The 14,095-nt window shown below is 40.2% G+C and overlaps 1 protein-coding gene across 8 annotated transcripts in view; it reads right to left on the bottom strand.

The window, feature by feature from the left end:
* CABIN1 (calcineurin binding protein 1) overlaps nt 1-14,095 on the bottom strand; it is a 291,790-nt gene that overhangs the window by 90,255 nt on the left and 187,440 nt on the right. For 6 of the 8 annotated variants that reach the window (XM_073559181.1, XM_073559178.1, XM_073559186.1 and 3 more), the window contains exons 23-26: nt 12,149-12,410; nt 9,018-9,278; nt 8,416-8,567; nt 5,847-6,025 (exon numbers count right to left, since the gene is read on the bottom strand). In XM_073559181.1, coding sequence (XP_073415282.1) covers nt 5,847-6,025; nt 8,416-8,567; nt 9,018-9,278; nt 12,149-12,410 — 854 coding nt within the window. The remainder of the gene's footprint in view (nt 1-5,846; nt 6,026-8,415; nt 8,568-9,017; nt 9,279-12,148; nt 12,411-14,095) is intronic. The other 2 variants (XM_073559183.1, XM_073559184.1) reach the window with 1 other exon arrangement.

Raw genomic sequence — 14,095 nt, 5'->3', positions numbered from 1 at the left:
AAGTCTCTCTCCTATTCACTTATATTCTTCTCCATGACTCAGCACCACCCTACACCTCCTTCCTTGTTTCAGTATACCACCCTACCCGCGCCCTCCGTTCTGCTGATGACCTGAGGTTAGCATCCTCAATAATCAGAACCTCTCACTCCCGTCTCCAAGACTATACACGTGCTGCGCCAATTCTTTGGAATGCACTTCCCAGGTCAATACGATTAGTCCCCAATCCCCACAATTTTAAGCGTGCCCTGAAAACATATTTATTCAGACTGGCCTACCGCCTTAGCACATATTAACCTAATCTATCCCTGTGTGGCACAGCCAAAAGATTTACCATAACCAGGTTCCCCGCATCATGTTCCCCCATGCTTTATGCATCCATTAGCCCTCTGCGTCTGTACTGTTACACACTTAACATTATGGCTGGTCCATACAATCAGGGCAACTGTTACCACCCACCTTTCATGTCTACCTCTTTCCTCATAGACTGTAAGCTTGCGAGCAGGGCCCTCATTCCTCTTGGTATTTGTTATAATCTATGTGATTATTGTTATGCTGTAATGTCTATCGTCTGTACAAGTCCCCTCTGAAATGTAAAGTGCTGCGGAATATGTCGGCGCTATAGAAATAAAATTTATCATCATTATTATTATTCTTGAGTTGACAGGTAAGGTGAAGTGACTGGATTTATATAAGTTGAGGAAATGACCTTGTCTGTTGAATACAGGGCTGGAAGTTTGTGCTAGAAATGTACATTGTTCACATCACAAACAATAATGTTCAAGCTAGGGTGTCAAATTCTGATCGTGACACAGAAAAAATACAATGTGGTTTCAGAATCAGTTACTTGTTGAGTGAGGAAAGGTGTCAGTATTTGTATATTAGCTGTAATCCAAGGTTCAAGAATACGAGTCAGAATCCAACCACAAGATGGTGCTGCACAAACAAGCAGTGTTGCTATGTAACTTGGTAGTTTCCTGCTTTGAGAAGAGTTGTAACCCAGTTTATGGCCAATCTGGGTTGTTAATGAAGCTGAGCTGTTTTTTTCAGCCTTGGGACAACCTAGGTACACTGGCAGTGGATTGCTTTATATGTAAATCACAAGACATTGGAAACTGCCTTGTCATGAAGCATGTATAGTAAGGTCCTGTCTCCCAGCTCCATCACTTACAGCCACATTACCTCACTCCTGAAGGAGTAGTTGTCTTGCACAGGAGGTCTCAGGATGTTATCACCTGTCTGTGGTTTACAGCAAGGCAGATGGCCCGGCAAGCAGGAGGAAGGCTGGGATGTGAGGTACCTGGACGGAACATAGGCAACTAGAAGGTGCAGAGAATGTCTGTTAGGAGACCAGCAACTTGGGTCTAGGAGCTGAAAGATGGCCCTTGCAAAGACTGGATCACTCCTAGTCCCAGCCTTCAGAAGGAATCAGAAGGAGGTGATTCTCAATGTGCAGCATGCTTGGCTGTAGCTGAGGTGGGTCAAGAGTTCCAAGGATGTTTCTGGAAAGACAAACTTGCTGTGCTCCTTAGGCCTCAATATTGCCAGCACCAATCAGGCAGCGTATGCACTAGGACTACAAGGTTATAAAACATTCAGCTCATGTGGAAGACCAGACCTTCTTATGTAGATATCTCTTGTTTTCAGCTGGTCTGAGGAAGGAACAATGAGGATTCTAGTTGGATTGATCAGTCATCCATCTGGAGCTCTGGTAAAAAGCAGCCATGCGAGATACATCGCTCCCAGAAGTCACATTGCTAAATTTTTACTGATAAATACAACAAGTTTATGGAAAAACTCTATTTACAGTATGACCCATATTTTTCAAGACTTTTGCAATTCGCCCTGGCAGATGGATATCAGATTCTGGGCTAAATCTTTACTGATGGTACCATAGTCTTGTCTAATCAGTCCACCCGTATCTTGAAGATTGACCACAAGTTCTTAATGTGATTGAGATCTAAGGAGTTTCCAGGTCATGAATCCAAAAGTTCAATGTTTTGTTCATTGAACCACCTTTTTATCACTTTTGTGTGGCGACATGGTGCTCCATCATACTGGAAAAACAATTGTTAATCAACAAATCACCTGAATTGCAGAAGGCTCTAAAAATAATGGCGAACACTGTAATATTGAGTCTTTGCATGAACTTGATTTGTCAATAAGTGTAAAAACTTACGAAATGTTTATAACTGTATTCCAGTAACTATAGAAACATATCAGCAGCAAAACTTGTGAAAGCCAAAATCTAATTTGTGACGGTCTCAAAACTTTTGGCCATGACTGTACATAAGGAGATTCAATGTTAACTGTAACAGAAAGAAGGCTTCACCCAGGTAAAGATGGAGGCGAAAAATGATAAATGCTGATATGCCCAAAAAGGTTGTCACTTCCTCTTCTCAGAAGACTCATAGATTACATTAGGTATAAATTCTGTTTAAATATAATTACATTTTATGTGTTAAAGGGAGCCGGTTATGGGCAGCATGAATCAGAGGTGGTCTGCATAATTACAGCCAGATATCATTTTGTCTGATGCCCCAGAGCGTTTCAGAGAACATACAACATTAGAAAAGCGGGCCGGGGACTATAGGATGAGATAAGACCAGTCCAAGACTGAGCTTGGCAGTCTTTTGCCATGAATGTCTTTTCCACCATTATGGAAGAGACCTGTCAGTTGCCTGGAGCGGGGAAAAGCTGGAATCGTTACAGAGAAAAATATACGTGACTGTAATCATCCAGCCACGGTGAATCATGCCGCCTGTGGTTTGGGCAGTATGAATCAGCTGACCGATTCCCTTTAACTGTGATCCATCTTTCAGAAATGTACAGATTGTGAAGGATCAGCCATACTAACGACAGAGAATGCAAAGAAGATTTATTTCGCTTGACTATGGCACACACATTTTGCAGTAAATGAACAGTCAGTTCGTAAAGTTGATGTATTGGAATGAGTATAGATGGACAAGGGTAAGAATCTGAGAAATTCTGACAACGGACAATGTATGAGGCTAGAACACTGGATGGGGAAACTCCAAAAAGGCAACTCTTTGGGATGTCCTTAGTAAGTTGTGGTTTCAAAGTCAGTCCATAGAAGGAACAACATTGATAAAAGGGGCTGAGTCATAGGCACACAAGACTCATTGATGAGCATGGAGAGTGATGGCTAACGGTCTAGACTCACAGAACAACGACTAAGTCAAACTGCTGAAAAAAATCATGCTGGCTAAGACAGAATACGGTCAGGACATACAGTGCATTTCAGCTCGTTGTGTATAGCGATGTCATGCTGACCCCTGTTCATTACTGTAACTGCCTATATGGGTAGTTTGAGGGTCAGAACTGGACCATGGAGTAAGAGAAGAAGGTGGGCTGGTCTGATTAAAATCACATTTCATTTACACTATGTAAACAGCTGGAAGCATGTGCATTGCTTACCTGGGAAAAAGATGGCAATGGAAGGATGCCAGCCAGAGACGGCAAAGAGGTGCTCTGGGCAATTTTCTAGTAGGAAATCTTGAGCCTTGGCCTTTGTGAATGTTACTTGGACATATGCTATCTACCTAAACACTCTCAAAAGCCAATTACCTCTCAACAGAATAACTGTTCAGTAATAATTTAAGGAACATTTATCTTAAAAAAACAACAACAAAAAAATAAGTTTAAAGTGTTGACTTTGCCTCTAAATATCCCAAATCTCAATCTGTCGTATTTCTGACCCATAGAGGCCCTACCTCGGAAATTACAAGGCTCAATGGGTTCAGGGTTTTGTTAGGTGGTGGAAGAGCACACATTATTGGGTAGGTGGTGTTTAATATTATGGCAGATTGGTAAATATAAACTATAAAATATAAATTAACTATGAAATACAAAACTTTTCTATCTGGATGTATATTGTAAGGCCATGCTACACACCAAACAGCTACATAAACATAATTCCTAACTAAACACATATCTATATTGCATCACTATTAAGTATACCTTAGATCATGTGGAACTAAAAGGTTCAGCTTGGAAGCAGCAAGTAAAGGTAGGGAGGTAGAGAATGGAAGTGAAGGAACAGCTCTGGATCCCTACAGTAATACACTCAGTGTGATTGTACAAAATTGTATTGTCCAGCTCAGCAACAGTTCACACTGTGGTGGTGCTTTTCCAAGTTCTACAGTGGCCGACTGGCAAATCCCACCAGTAGCAGGCCGAGCTCAGCAACAAGTGACAAAAATCCATCCAAACACATGGCTTGAAATTAAAATTTAAAGAATATTTGGGTGATTTGCATGTCTGGAATTCAATTATTAAAGGAGACCTTCAGATCAGTGTATAATGATGGATAAGTAAATGAACGCATCTGGTTTGGAAATCTTTCATGGGCCGTTGGTAATATTGTTTGGAAACATTTAGGATCTGATATTCTGCAGAAGAGCACTAATTTTACTGGGCCAAGCAAGAGGACAATCCAATCCGTCAGCATGCATCTCTCCCCCCAACAGCCAAAAGGGAAAGGGGCATTCAGGACAGTAAGAGCCGCCTCCAAACGGGACAGAATCCACCTTAGGAAACATAAAATATATACAATATGTAAACCTCTACCACACAAAAATGGCATCGGATAAGCTAAAATAAAGATCTGAATATCTGACCTATCCACCTTAAAGGAAATGTGTAATCCAAAACGACGTATTGCTTCAATCAATTTTTTAAGCTAAATGTATTTAAAAAAATATTTTAGATTTAATTTTTTTCCAATTGTACATATAACTATCTACATGAAAAAAAAAAATCATAAAGCTTAAAAATAATTTCACACTGGCCACTACTCCTCATTCTACACTCGCACTCCTTGTTCTCTAAAAAAGTACTTTTCATCAGTCTCATTATCAACACAGACAGGATTACAATGAAAGGTGTAAAACACCTCTACATACAACAGATAACACTGGATCCAGCATTCACCAGAGGTGAGTCTGTCCACTGCAACTAATGTCCATGTGCACAACAGAAGTTTTAAAAGGATTCTGTTAGCACAGAATGACTGTTCAAACCAAGCATAGGAGATCGGTGCATCATGGAGGGGCCAATCATTTATATACACCTTCACACCTGCTCAGTTTCCCTCAATCTCTTCCCTTCTCTGTTTGTATGAAGCCAGAGCTATCAAAGAGGAGGCGGGTAGAGATTGAGGGAAAACAAGCGTGTAGGAAGGTGTATATAAATGATTGGCCTCATCATGATGCACCAAGTGGTGGATCTTAGTTTGACAGGTCAACCTGTGTTGACAGAGTCCCTTTAATTAGGCTTAGAGGCCAATGTGAACATTTTTTTTTTTTTAAGTTTTAATAGAAAAACATCATTAAAAATGTAAAAGAAAATACATTAAACGTAAAAAAATAAAATTTTTAAATAATATTTCATTTTCTGATGACACATTCCCTTTACCCAACTCCTTTCATACAGGCATCCATGCTCGTTCTTCGGTTTTCCATATACACAAATATCTGAGGCGGTAATATACCTAGAGAGAAGTGTTTCATTGAATGTTAATCACAGAAGTTGTTCTTCCTATTTTTTTTCCCTTTCTTTTTCTTAGGAATAAACTAGGAATCTAAAATAGTCCCGTTTGGGTTTGGCTTATGTAGCAACAAAAGCTGTTACGAGAAATTTAGCACATCACTTATAAATACATCCAGCAGAGAGGGATAAGGAGGAGGTTAGTGAGCAGCAACATTTCCCTGTCACCCAATGTGCCAGCCAGAGCTGCAGGTGATGGTCAGAAGATGCTCCCCTGAACACATCTCCCCAGCAATCAGAGCTTTGCCCAGCGCTGGTGGTATTGAGAAGGGGGACTGTACCGTCCAGCGTGGCCTGATGACGGGGTTTTTTACATTTGACGTAATCGTGGTCAATCGGAGTGGCTGTGTAAGGTGGAGATGTCAGACCTGGACCAGAGGAGGAAGGAATGGAATTCCCAGGGCCTGGCAACGTCCCAGCTGAAGAGTGAGAATCCTCATCCAAAGTGCTATGCTTCTCCCTAGTTTACAGGCACATAAAAAATAAGCAGATCAGACACCATTACACAAAAATTAAGATATATTTGCAAGAAACCAAGTACTACATAATATGCTACAAAGAGTTACAATGTACATTTTCAGGCCTGCCAAGACTTCTTCTACTCTATCTCAGTGCCAATTCTGCTTTTAAAGGGGTTGGCCAATTTGAACAACCCATTACCACATCATAAATCCCCAGCAATTGTCCATTATCACCAGGACAGACTGTGTGTCCTTAATTCCACTTCCGGGATAGTGCAGGGAGAATCAAGCATACATGTACAGTGAATGTGGGGTGCACGTCTGTGTGATTCAGGAGGTGGCTGTGTTAGGCCCCCTTCACATGTCCGATAGATCCTAACTCCTCTACACTCCAGGACACAGCAACAAATTTTAAAACGATCCGGGAAGGCTCAAAACGTCAAGCTTATAAGGACTACTTATCGCTTTTCAGTCTCTTACCCAGAACTAAGGAGAACTACTGTGTTAAATAAACCAGCATCAAACTGAAATCCTTTGTGTGAGTGCGGCTGACATTCTACAAGTCTAGAACTTGGGTTTCCCAGTTCAATCTGCACCCCCTCATCAATGCCGAGTGCGCTCCATATTTCTCTACGTGTTTTGCAAACATCATTATTTTCATCATATCCTAGAAAACCAAAGTATTGCAGTATATAGCACTGAGGAAATTAAAAAAAAAGAAAAGCAATTTAAAAAAATGTTAAATACAAAAACATTTTTTTTTAACCTTTTCCCAAAATGAAAATATAATTTTTTTTCTTTTTGGCATTGCCATAAAAGTCCAATTTATAAAAATATAAAATTGTTTAATCCATTCAGTAAACATCCTAAAAGGAAAAAAAAATTAAAACACCAGAACTGCAGCTTTTCAATTACTGCACCTACACGAAAATAATAAAAAGTGGTCACAAAGTTGTAAGTGTCCTCAAATGGTACCATTAAGGCACCACTCCATTTTGTTATTGCACCTATGGAGTGTTGTTTTAAACATAATTCCCTCGCCCCTTACCTCATACTCACCTGCCACGGCCTTCATCGTTTTCCAGCGTCGCTCTCCTTGGTGTTATGATTGAGTCACCGTAGGAGGCAGACACAAAAATAGAAGCTACGTCCAGAAAACCAGAGAAGTTGGCAACTATTAGATTGCAGACCCCTGAACCTATCAACACAACTAGCAGTAGCCGTGGGGGGTTCCTACGATGCCCTAGACCCCTCAATCACAGCCGGAGAGCTAAATAGCCTAAAGACAGAAAAGGAAATCTAAACTGCCCCAGAGCAGACCCCAAAGTAAAAGGCAGCCCCCAACATATAATGACGGTGAAGCAAGATGAAAAAAACACTCACACAGATAGAAAGATAGGCTGAGCAAACGATGGGGCCCAAGCTAACTAAACAGAACAGGAAAGGAAGGTTGCTGTCTGCAATCTGCCAAAACCCTATCAAAGACATAAGCCAACAAGCTGATATGGAAAAAGACCCTGAAGCAGCTAGGCTTCAAAAACTAAATCAGCACTCAGGTATTTTCAGAAGACAGAGCTAAAGGAATTCAGCACACCCCAGCAGGGAATGGCAGAAATCCAGAAAAACAAAGCAAAACAAAGTCAAAGCACAAATGCAAAAAGCCGAGCAGAAAACTTAGCTTTAGAAGAGCAGGAATTCAGACTGGTCTCCAAGGATCCCACAGAGAAATCACCCGCAGGGCAGAAGGGCGTCGGCAGCCTTATATCCAGTCAGTAACTCCACTCAGCCAGTCATCATCATCAAGCTCAGGTGTTTGATAATCAGGCTCACTACCTTTCTTTACCAGAAGAGGGAGTTCCTCGGGCCTCAGTAGTGAAGGGGAAAATGAACTCACAACACCTTGGTCTACGGTGAAAAGTGACCTGTTGGCAGCTCCACTGTTTCATGGAGCGTCGCGGAGGTCACTTTTCAATACAAGTCTATGAGAGCCTCGTTCTCGCTCTCAGCCTTGCACTGAGAGCTTGTGACATAGCTCCTGACTTCTGATGTAGCCAGTCAGTAGCTGCGCTCACAAGATGGCGCCACAAGACCAGAGCGGTGCAGAAAAATGGTGAAGATGCTGGGGGGTGAGTACAAGGGATCTTATATTTAAAGCGTCACTCCATCGCTGAAAAAAACATAAAAACAACTGCTGGAGTGATGCTTTACAAACCACAAAAAAAATCACACAAAAATAATCTCTCGAAATATATATATTTTTTTAAGTTATCATTAAAAAAAATGTCAAGATATGTCACTTACAGCATGACATTGACTTTTAGATGAAGGACTAGAACTGTACATGTGTGTCCAAAGGACATGCATTGAAATCTATAGAAAGAAAACATACTTCTCTATTGCTTTGGGTGCATTTTTCTCCTCTCCCTTAGCAAATGGTCCTTCCGTGGCTTCCTTCATAACGGTGAACAACATTTTAGTATCTAATTCCTGGTAATTTTTTTCCAGCAGCTTCAACACAGAAGCATGAAGACGGAAATAGACCTATTGGGGACAGAATATAGGCCTGCATTACCTATAAGTATCTCTTGTATAAGCTCACAAAGGACTTTGGTCACCTTTATACAACAAAAAAAAAAGAAAAGAAAGAAAGAAACCAAAAACATTTTTCTTTTTTTTTTTTCTCTTTTTGTAAGTAAACAATTCCATTTACTGGAAGTTTCTTTCTGGCATTTACTAAGCTTTTAACAAAATAGAAATGCAGCATCCATTAACCTCAGATTCAGAGAGTGGATTCTTGTGCTTTTATACATTCTTCCCATTATAAAATGTACCCAAAACCCTAAATAGGTTTCTTCTTTCGTAATTAACTTGATAATCAAATGGCTCTGTGAGTAAACTGCGATGGTAGATATGGCTCCCTCCGGACCCAAACCATTATTGCCGATTAGCTATGGTCAGAAACTCCATTAGAGCAGAAAAAGAAGCACTTACCTCTAAAGCCTCCATGGCCAACTCCGGAGGGTTATGATAGTGAATCTTCTTAGGGTAGCGAGCAGCTTCCTCGTGCAGGTAGTGTGCCGCTTGCTTGTAGTGCTGCAGGTACAACTCTGGGGCCATTTTTTGTTTCTCATAGATTTTGCCTAACATGTAGTGAATTAACCATTCTTCCTCATCCCCGTCTCCCTCACAGAGGGAAGCAGAGGTAAAACACTGTTTTGCTGTCTCCAGCATACTATTCCGACGTTCTTTTAACTGCAAATAAAACAAAAATTACCTTAATGTTAATCTTCACCACAATCTAAGGGTAACGGTTTTCCTTGTGGAGTATGACAAGCCAAGCCTGGCATGTCAGAGTGAGGAGACTAATAAGCCATGCATACTCCTCTGGGAAATTAAATATGCAAATTGTCTCTTCATCAAGGAAGAGGACTAGACCTCTAGTGACACCTACAGGAAGTAGTTATTGTAAGGCTATGTGCATACGACGCGTTTTTGATGCATTTTTATTAGGTAATATCCTAATATCTTTTGAACAAATTCAACCTAAATATAATATCCCTAGATCCCAATTCTTTCGTTATCTTCAACTCCAGCCAGCTGTCCAGTCACATTTACGTTACTCATCTACGACCCAAGCTATCTCATCTCTCCCTTTAATAGGAATCCTTAAATCCCAAGGCCCTCAAGGCCTTATCTCTACTCTTTATACGTACATGTTGTCTGCGGGAACTGACTCTGCTATAACGATGAGTCCATTAGTTTGTTTATTTGGCGTGTTAGATGAAGATACATGGGGACACTATATTAGGATTTTTTTGGGCTAGGAAGGTGTTGGCACTACCTTGGATGGGAGGGTCACACCCCTCTCTCAGAGCCTGGTAAACGCGGTCATTCCATATGAGCAAACACTGTTTAGGGAAATTCGATAAAATCTGGGACAGATGGAATTCCTCTCATCTCACTATATCGGGGAGTGGAGGCTCAGTACCACCGTGACTGCTATAGTTGAAATATATTGAGATTTATTTACGGCATCACATCATTTTTTTAATATTGTGTAATGTACTAGGCAGCGTGTTAGGTCTAGTTGTAGTTTAATTAGTTTTGTAGTGCCTTTGTGATATGTACTTTCAAAGGATATAGAGCTCAAAAATGCTTCTGTTTATCTGTTCAGTAATCCACTACATAAGCAGCAGCTCATAGACCTGTGAAACTAAAATTGTATAATCGATTTAATGTGCAAATTGTTATTTTCCCAAAATTATTCTGACATAATGCACTTGTATTATTTTGGTATATGCATAAGTGTACATGTTGCTTCTTCTTTTCTTAGTTAATAAACGAATTAAAGAAAAAAAAAAAGATTTTATCTTAAGTCATGTGACAAAAGCTCGTTAGAGAGTTGATCCTGACTTTAAGGATTGCTACTTCCAATTTGAAGTCTTTTTCCTGGAAGAAGAGACAATTTGCATCTTCACCACAAAATGCCTCATTACACTGTGCTGTGACAACACTAAAGCAAAGCAAAAAATCCAGAAAGCATTCTTAAAAAGATATTAAAGATACTTTTTTAAAAATTATTTTAAAAGAAAATAAAAATCAATTGACATTAGTATTCTGTCCCGGTCTTTACTCTGGAACAAAAGTAAAATACAAGCTACGGTGCTGCTTTGCTGCATTGACTTCATTCATGTCCAGATAGTCCTTTAGGGGTTGTTTAGTTTAACAAAAAATGGGTAAGAGGTAATAGATAGGTTGTGTATGGTAGGTGGTAATTCCCATTGTCATTGTCACACTGTGCTACTATATTTATCCAATTACGAAATTCAGATCTAAACACAAAATCTACATAAACGGTCAGCACCTATAACATTACGTATTATCTTTCCAACAACTGGAAGGAACTTTAAAAAATTTCTGCACCAAATACTTAATGTGTGCACATACCTTAAAGAAAAAAAGTATTTTTTATTATTTGTTTTTTAACGATTTTAGAAATTTTTTTTGTTTTTCAGTTGGTGGACTTAAAGATCCTCTTCACTAAAAAAAGAAGTACTGCAGTGCCATGCTTGTTAGGTTACTATGCCATCCATGTGCCTATCAGAATGTCATGATTGCGTTGTACAGTTGAAAAGGGGAAAAGCTCCCTACTTGTGCCTAACAACTTTGATGCTGGGTCAGCATTATAGTCATTTCTGATCCTGGTGATTAGAACGGGATGGCAGATGTATAATATATCTGGCACCCACATGTGATGGCGTGGTCACAGCAGCTTCAGTTTCCATGCCATCGTAGTGTGCAATGAGGAACTATAACGTCTGCTGAGGAAAGAAAAGGTTATTGATCATCGTTTTAAAGGGGCTGTCCAAGTTTAACTGCAGTGATCAGGTGACTGAAACAGCAGTAGAAATTCTGATGATAAGTGGCTCCAGTCATCTTGCCGCTGCAGTCATTCACACGCCTCAGATTCCTGTAAAATATCTGATAAGTGCCATTCATTGTTTCCGGGGCCAATGCCAACCACTAGAGCAGCCTGTGCTGGATCCATGAGGGTTAACAGGAGGCAAGTATGCTATCATTTGTTATCTTATAACAGCAGCACTCAATTGATTTTTTTTTTTGCAATTTGCCCCTTTGTTAGATTTTATACGTGTAAGTGTCAAGAAGGTAGTAGCATAATTACTAGCTGCCGTCGTCTCCTGGTTTCAGCAGTGCTTCAGTCCGTTGCGGCACCACGTGACCACATCGGTAACCTGCCTAACCATTGTGTGGAGTAGCGGTTATTCTCTCAATGCAGGTCTATCAGACTCAGATTGTGGCTCTCTAGCCTTGTTCTAAGTCTCACAGACTTGTATCGAAGAAATGAAGAAAGTCATATCCGTTCCACATAGCAATCACTGTGTGAATGGGAAGGTCACAAATACAGTGGTGCCTCTCCACAGACTGGAGTGCCATTAAATATGATACTACCTTTGTGACACTTACACCTGATTCCTAACAAAGGGGGAAAAATAAATAAAAATTCACTGGAGCGGTGCTTTAAAAAAAAAAAAAAAATGTAATGCTGGCCAACCACTTTAATGTTTATACTCATTAATATATAACATTATAGGATAACTCACAAGTGCCGCAGCCTCAGGAGACAATTCAGTAAGCCACTGCTTGATTTGTCGGGAAGCAAAAGAGTGAAGGGCATAAGACATTGTGCCGTACTCAATCCATAAGGATAGGTTTGAGGCATCAATCTCCAGCGCTCGCTTAAAGCAGTTTAGCACAGGAGTGGCAAGTTTCCATATGGGCCCATCATTCTTCAGTTCATTAGAGTTTAATTTGTCCTGGATACGGCTTGCTCTTGCCAGCGCCATGCCAGCCCAAGAATCAAACCTGTAAAGAATAGGCAAAGCATATGAATCATGATAGGTAAGCAAGTGCAGTAAACACCCAAACATTAAAACATTAATAGATGTATATTATACATATACAGTTAACTCCAGAAATATTTGGACAGCGACCAAATTCTTGTGATTTTGGCTCTGTATGCCACTATTTATGATTTAAAAAGGGAGCTGTAATTAAAAAGCTGTAATACCTAGACCCTTACTCCAATTAGGATGTGAAAACCCTCAAAATAGAGCGGAGAGTCTGCACATTAAGCCCGTATTGATTATATAAATACATTAATATATATACTGTATCTTGAATAAGTTTTGATAAACAGCTAGTGTAGCTTATAGCAGGGCCAGGCAGACCACCATACCCTAATGCCAACTATCAGGCACCCGCGATCCCAGGGCCCAGATAGGGCTCCCTCTTTAACCCTTTCTCTCCAGTAACCATTTAGATGACAATGTCGTGATTAATTAACAGCTACATTTAGAGGGTTTTCACCCATGGGACGCTATTTACGTAATCTTCAATACTGTAAAAAAGGAAGAATTGAGGAGATAAAAGTGCCTTATTGTCTCTTGTAAAAAGGTATAATCAGCAGTCATTCAAGGGGGTTAAAGAAGGACAAAAACTCTTCTGATAGTTGATGAAATTGTCCTCCCTGACATGAAACTAGATTGGACAGTATCAAGAATCGTTGTCTTCAACCTGTTTGCTATAGTTTTCCTAAAAATGTTGTAAGTGGGAAATAGGGCAGTAAGAATTGCAATTCTCAGCCGGCTTATCTGGTTTATGAAAGAGCACTATTGTGGCATCTTAGAACGATGAAGGTAGAGAGCCCCTTGGTAAGGCTGATAAAACTTAAATACAAACAGTTCTATTTTAAAAGCATTCTAACTTTTCAGTATTTTTTTCAAACCTGCCTAAAACTTTTGCACAGCACTGTATACCGTTAGGACCACAAATATTTGTACACTGACTGAATCTGTGTGATTTGGGCTCTGCATGCTACTATTTGGGTTTTAAAATAAAACAACGGAGATACAATAGAAGAGTAGTCTTTCAGGTTTAATTAAAGGGATTGAACAAAAATATCCTGTAAAACATTTAGGAATTGCAACCATTTTTCTGCAAAGCCTCCTCCTTTTAGGGACTCAAAAGTAACTGGACAATTGCCTATATCATAGATAAAATATTAATTCTTAATACTTTGTAGAGAATCCTTTGCAAACAATGCCTGAAGTCTGGAAGCCATTGACATCAAAACTGGGTTTCCTTCTTTGTGATGCTTTGCCAGGTCTTTACTGCAGCTGACTTCAGTTGTTCTTGTTTGTGGGTCTTTCTGCCTTAAGTTTTATCTAAAGTATGTGAAATGCAGCTAGATCGGGTGATTGACTCGGTCATTGCAGAATATTTCACTTTATTGCCAATAAAAAACTCCTGAGTTGCTCTTGCAATATGTTGTGAGTAGTGATGGGCGAACCCCCCCCCCCCCACCGATGTTCAGGGTTTGGCGGGTTCGCCAGAGTTTTTTTGTAAAGTTCGGTGCCGGAGATGACGCGAACTTGTGTCCGAACCCCGAACTCAGACTTTACATATGGGACGGGGCGGGGGGAGCTGTAAATACCGGCGGAAGTTAATGAGCGGCCCCGGAAGCAGATGCGGCCGGGAGACAGCGGGAC

The sequence above is a fragment of the Dendrobates tinctorius genome, unplaced genomic scaffold, assembly GCF_039654945.1.
Source record: "Dendrobates tinctorius isolate UK_male_01 unplaced genomic scaffold, ASM3965494v1 ptg000265l, whole genome shotgun sequence".
Lineage (NCBI taxonomy): Eukaryota > Metazoa > Chordata > Amphibia > Anura > Dendrobatidae > Dendrobates > Dendrobates tinctorius.
This window is presented reverse-complemented; position numbering and strand designations above follow the sequence as displayed.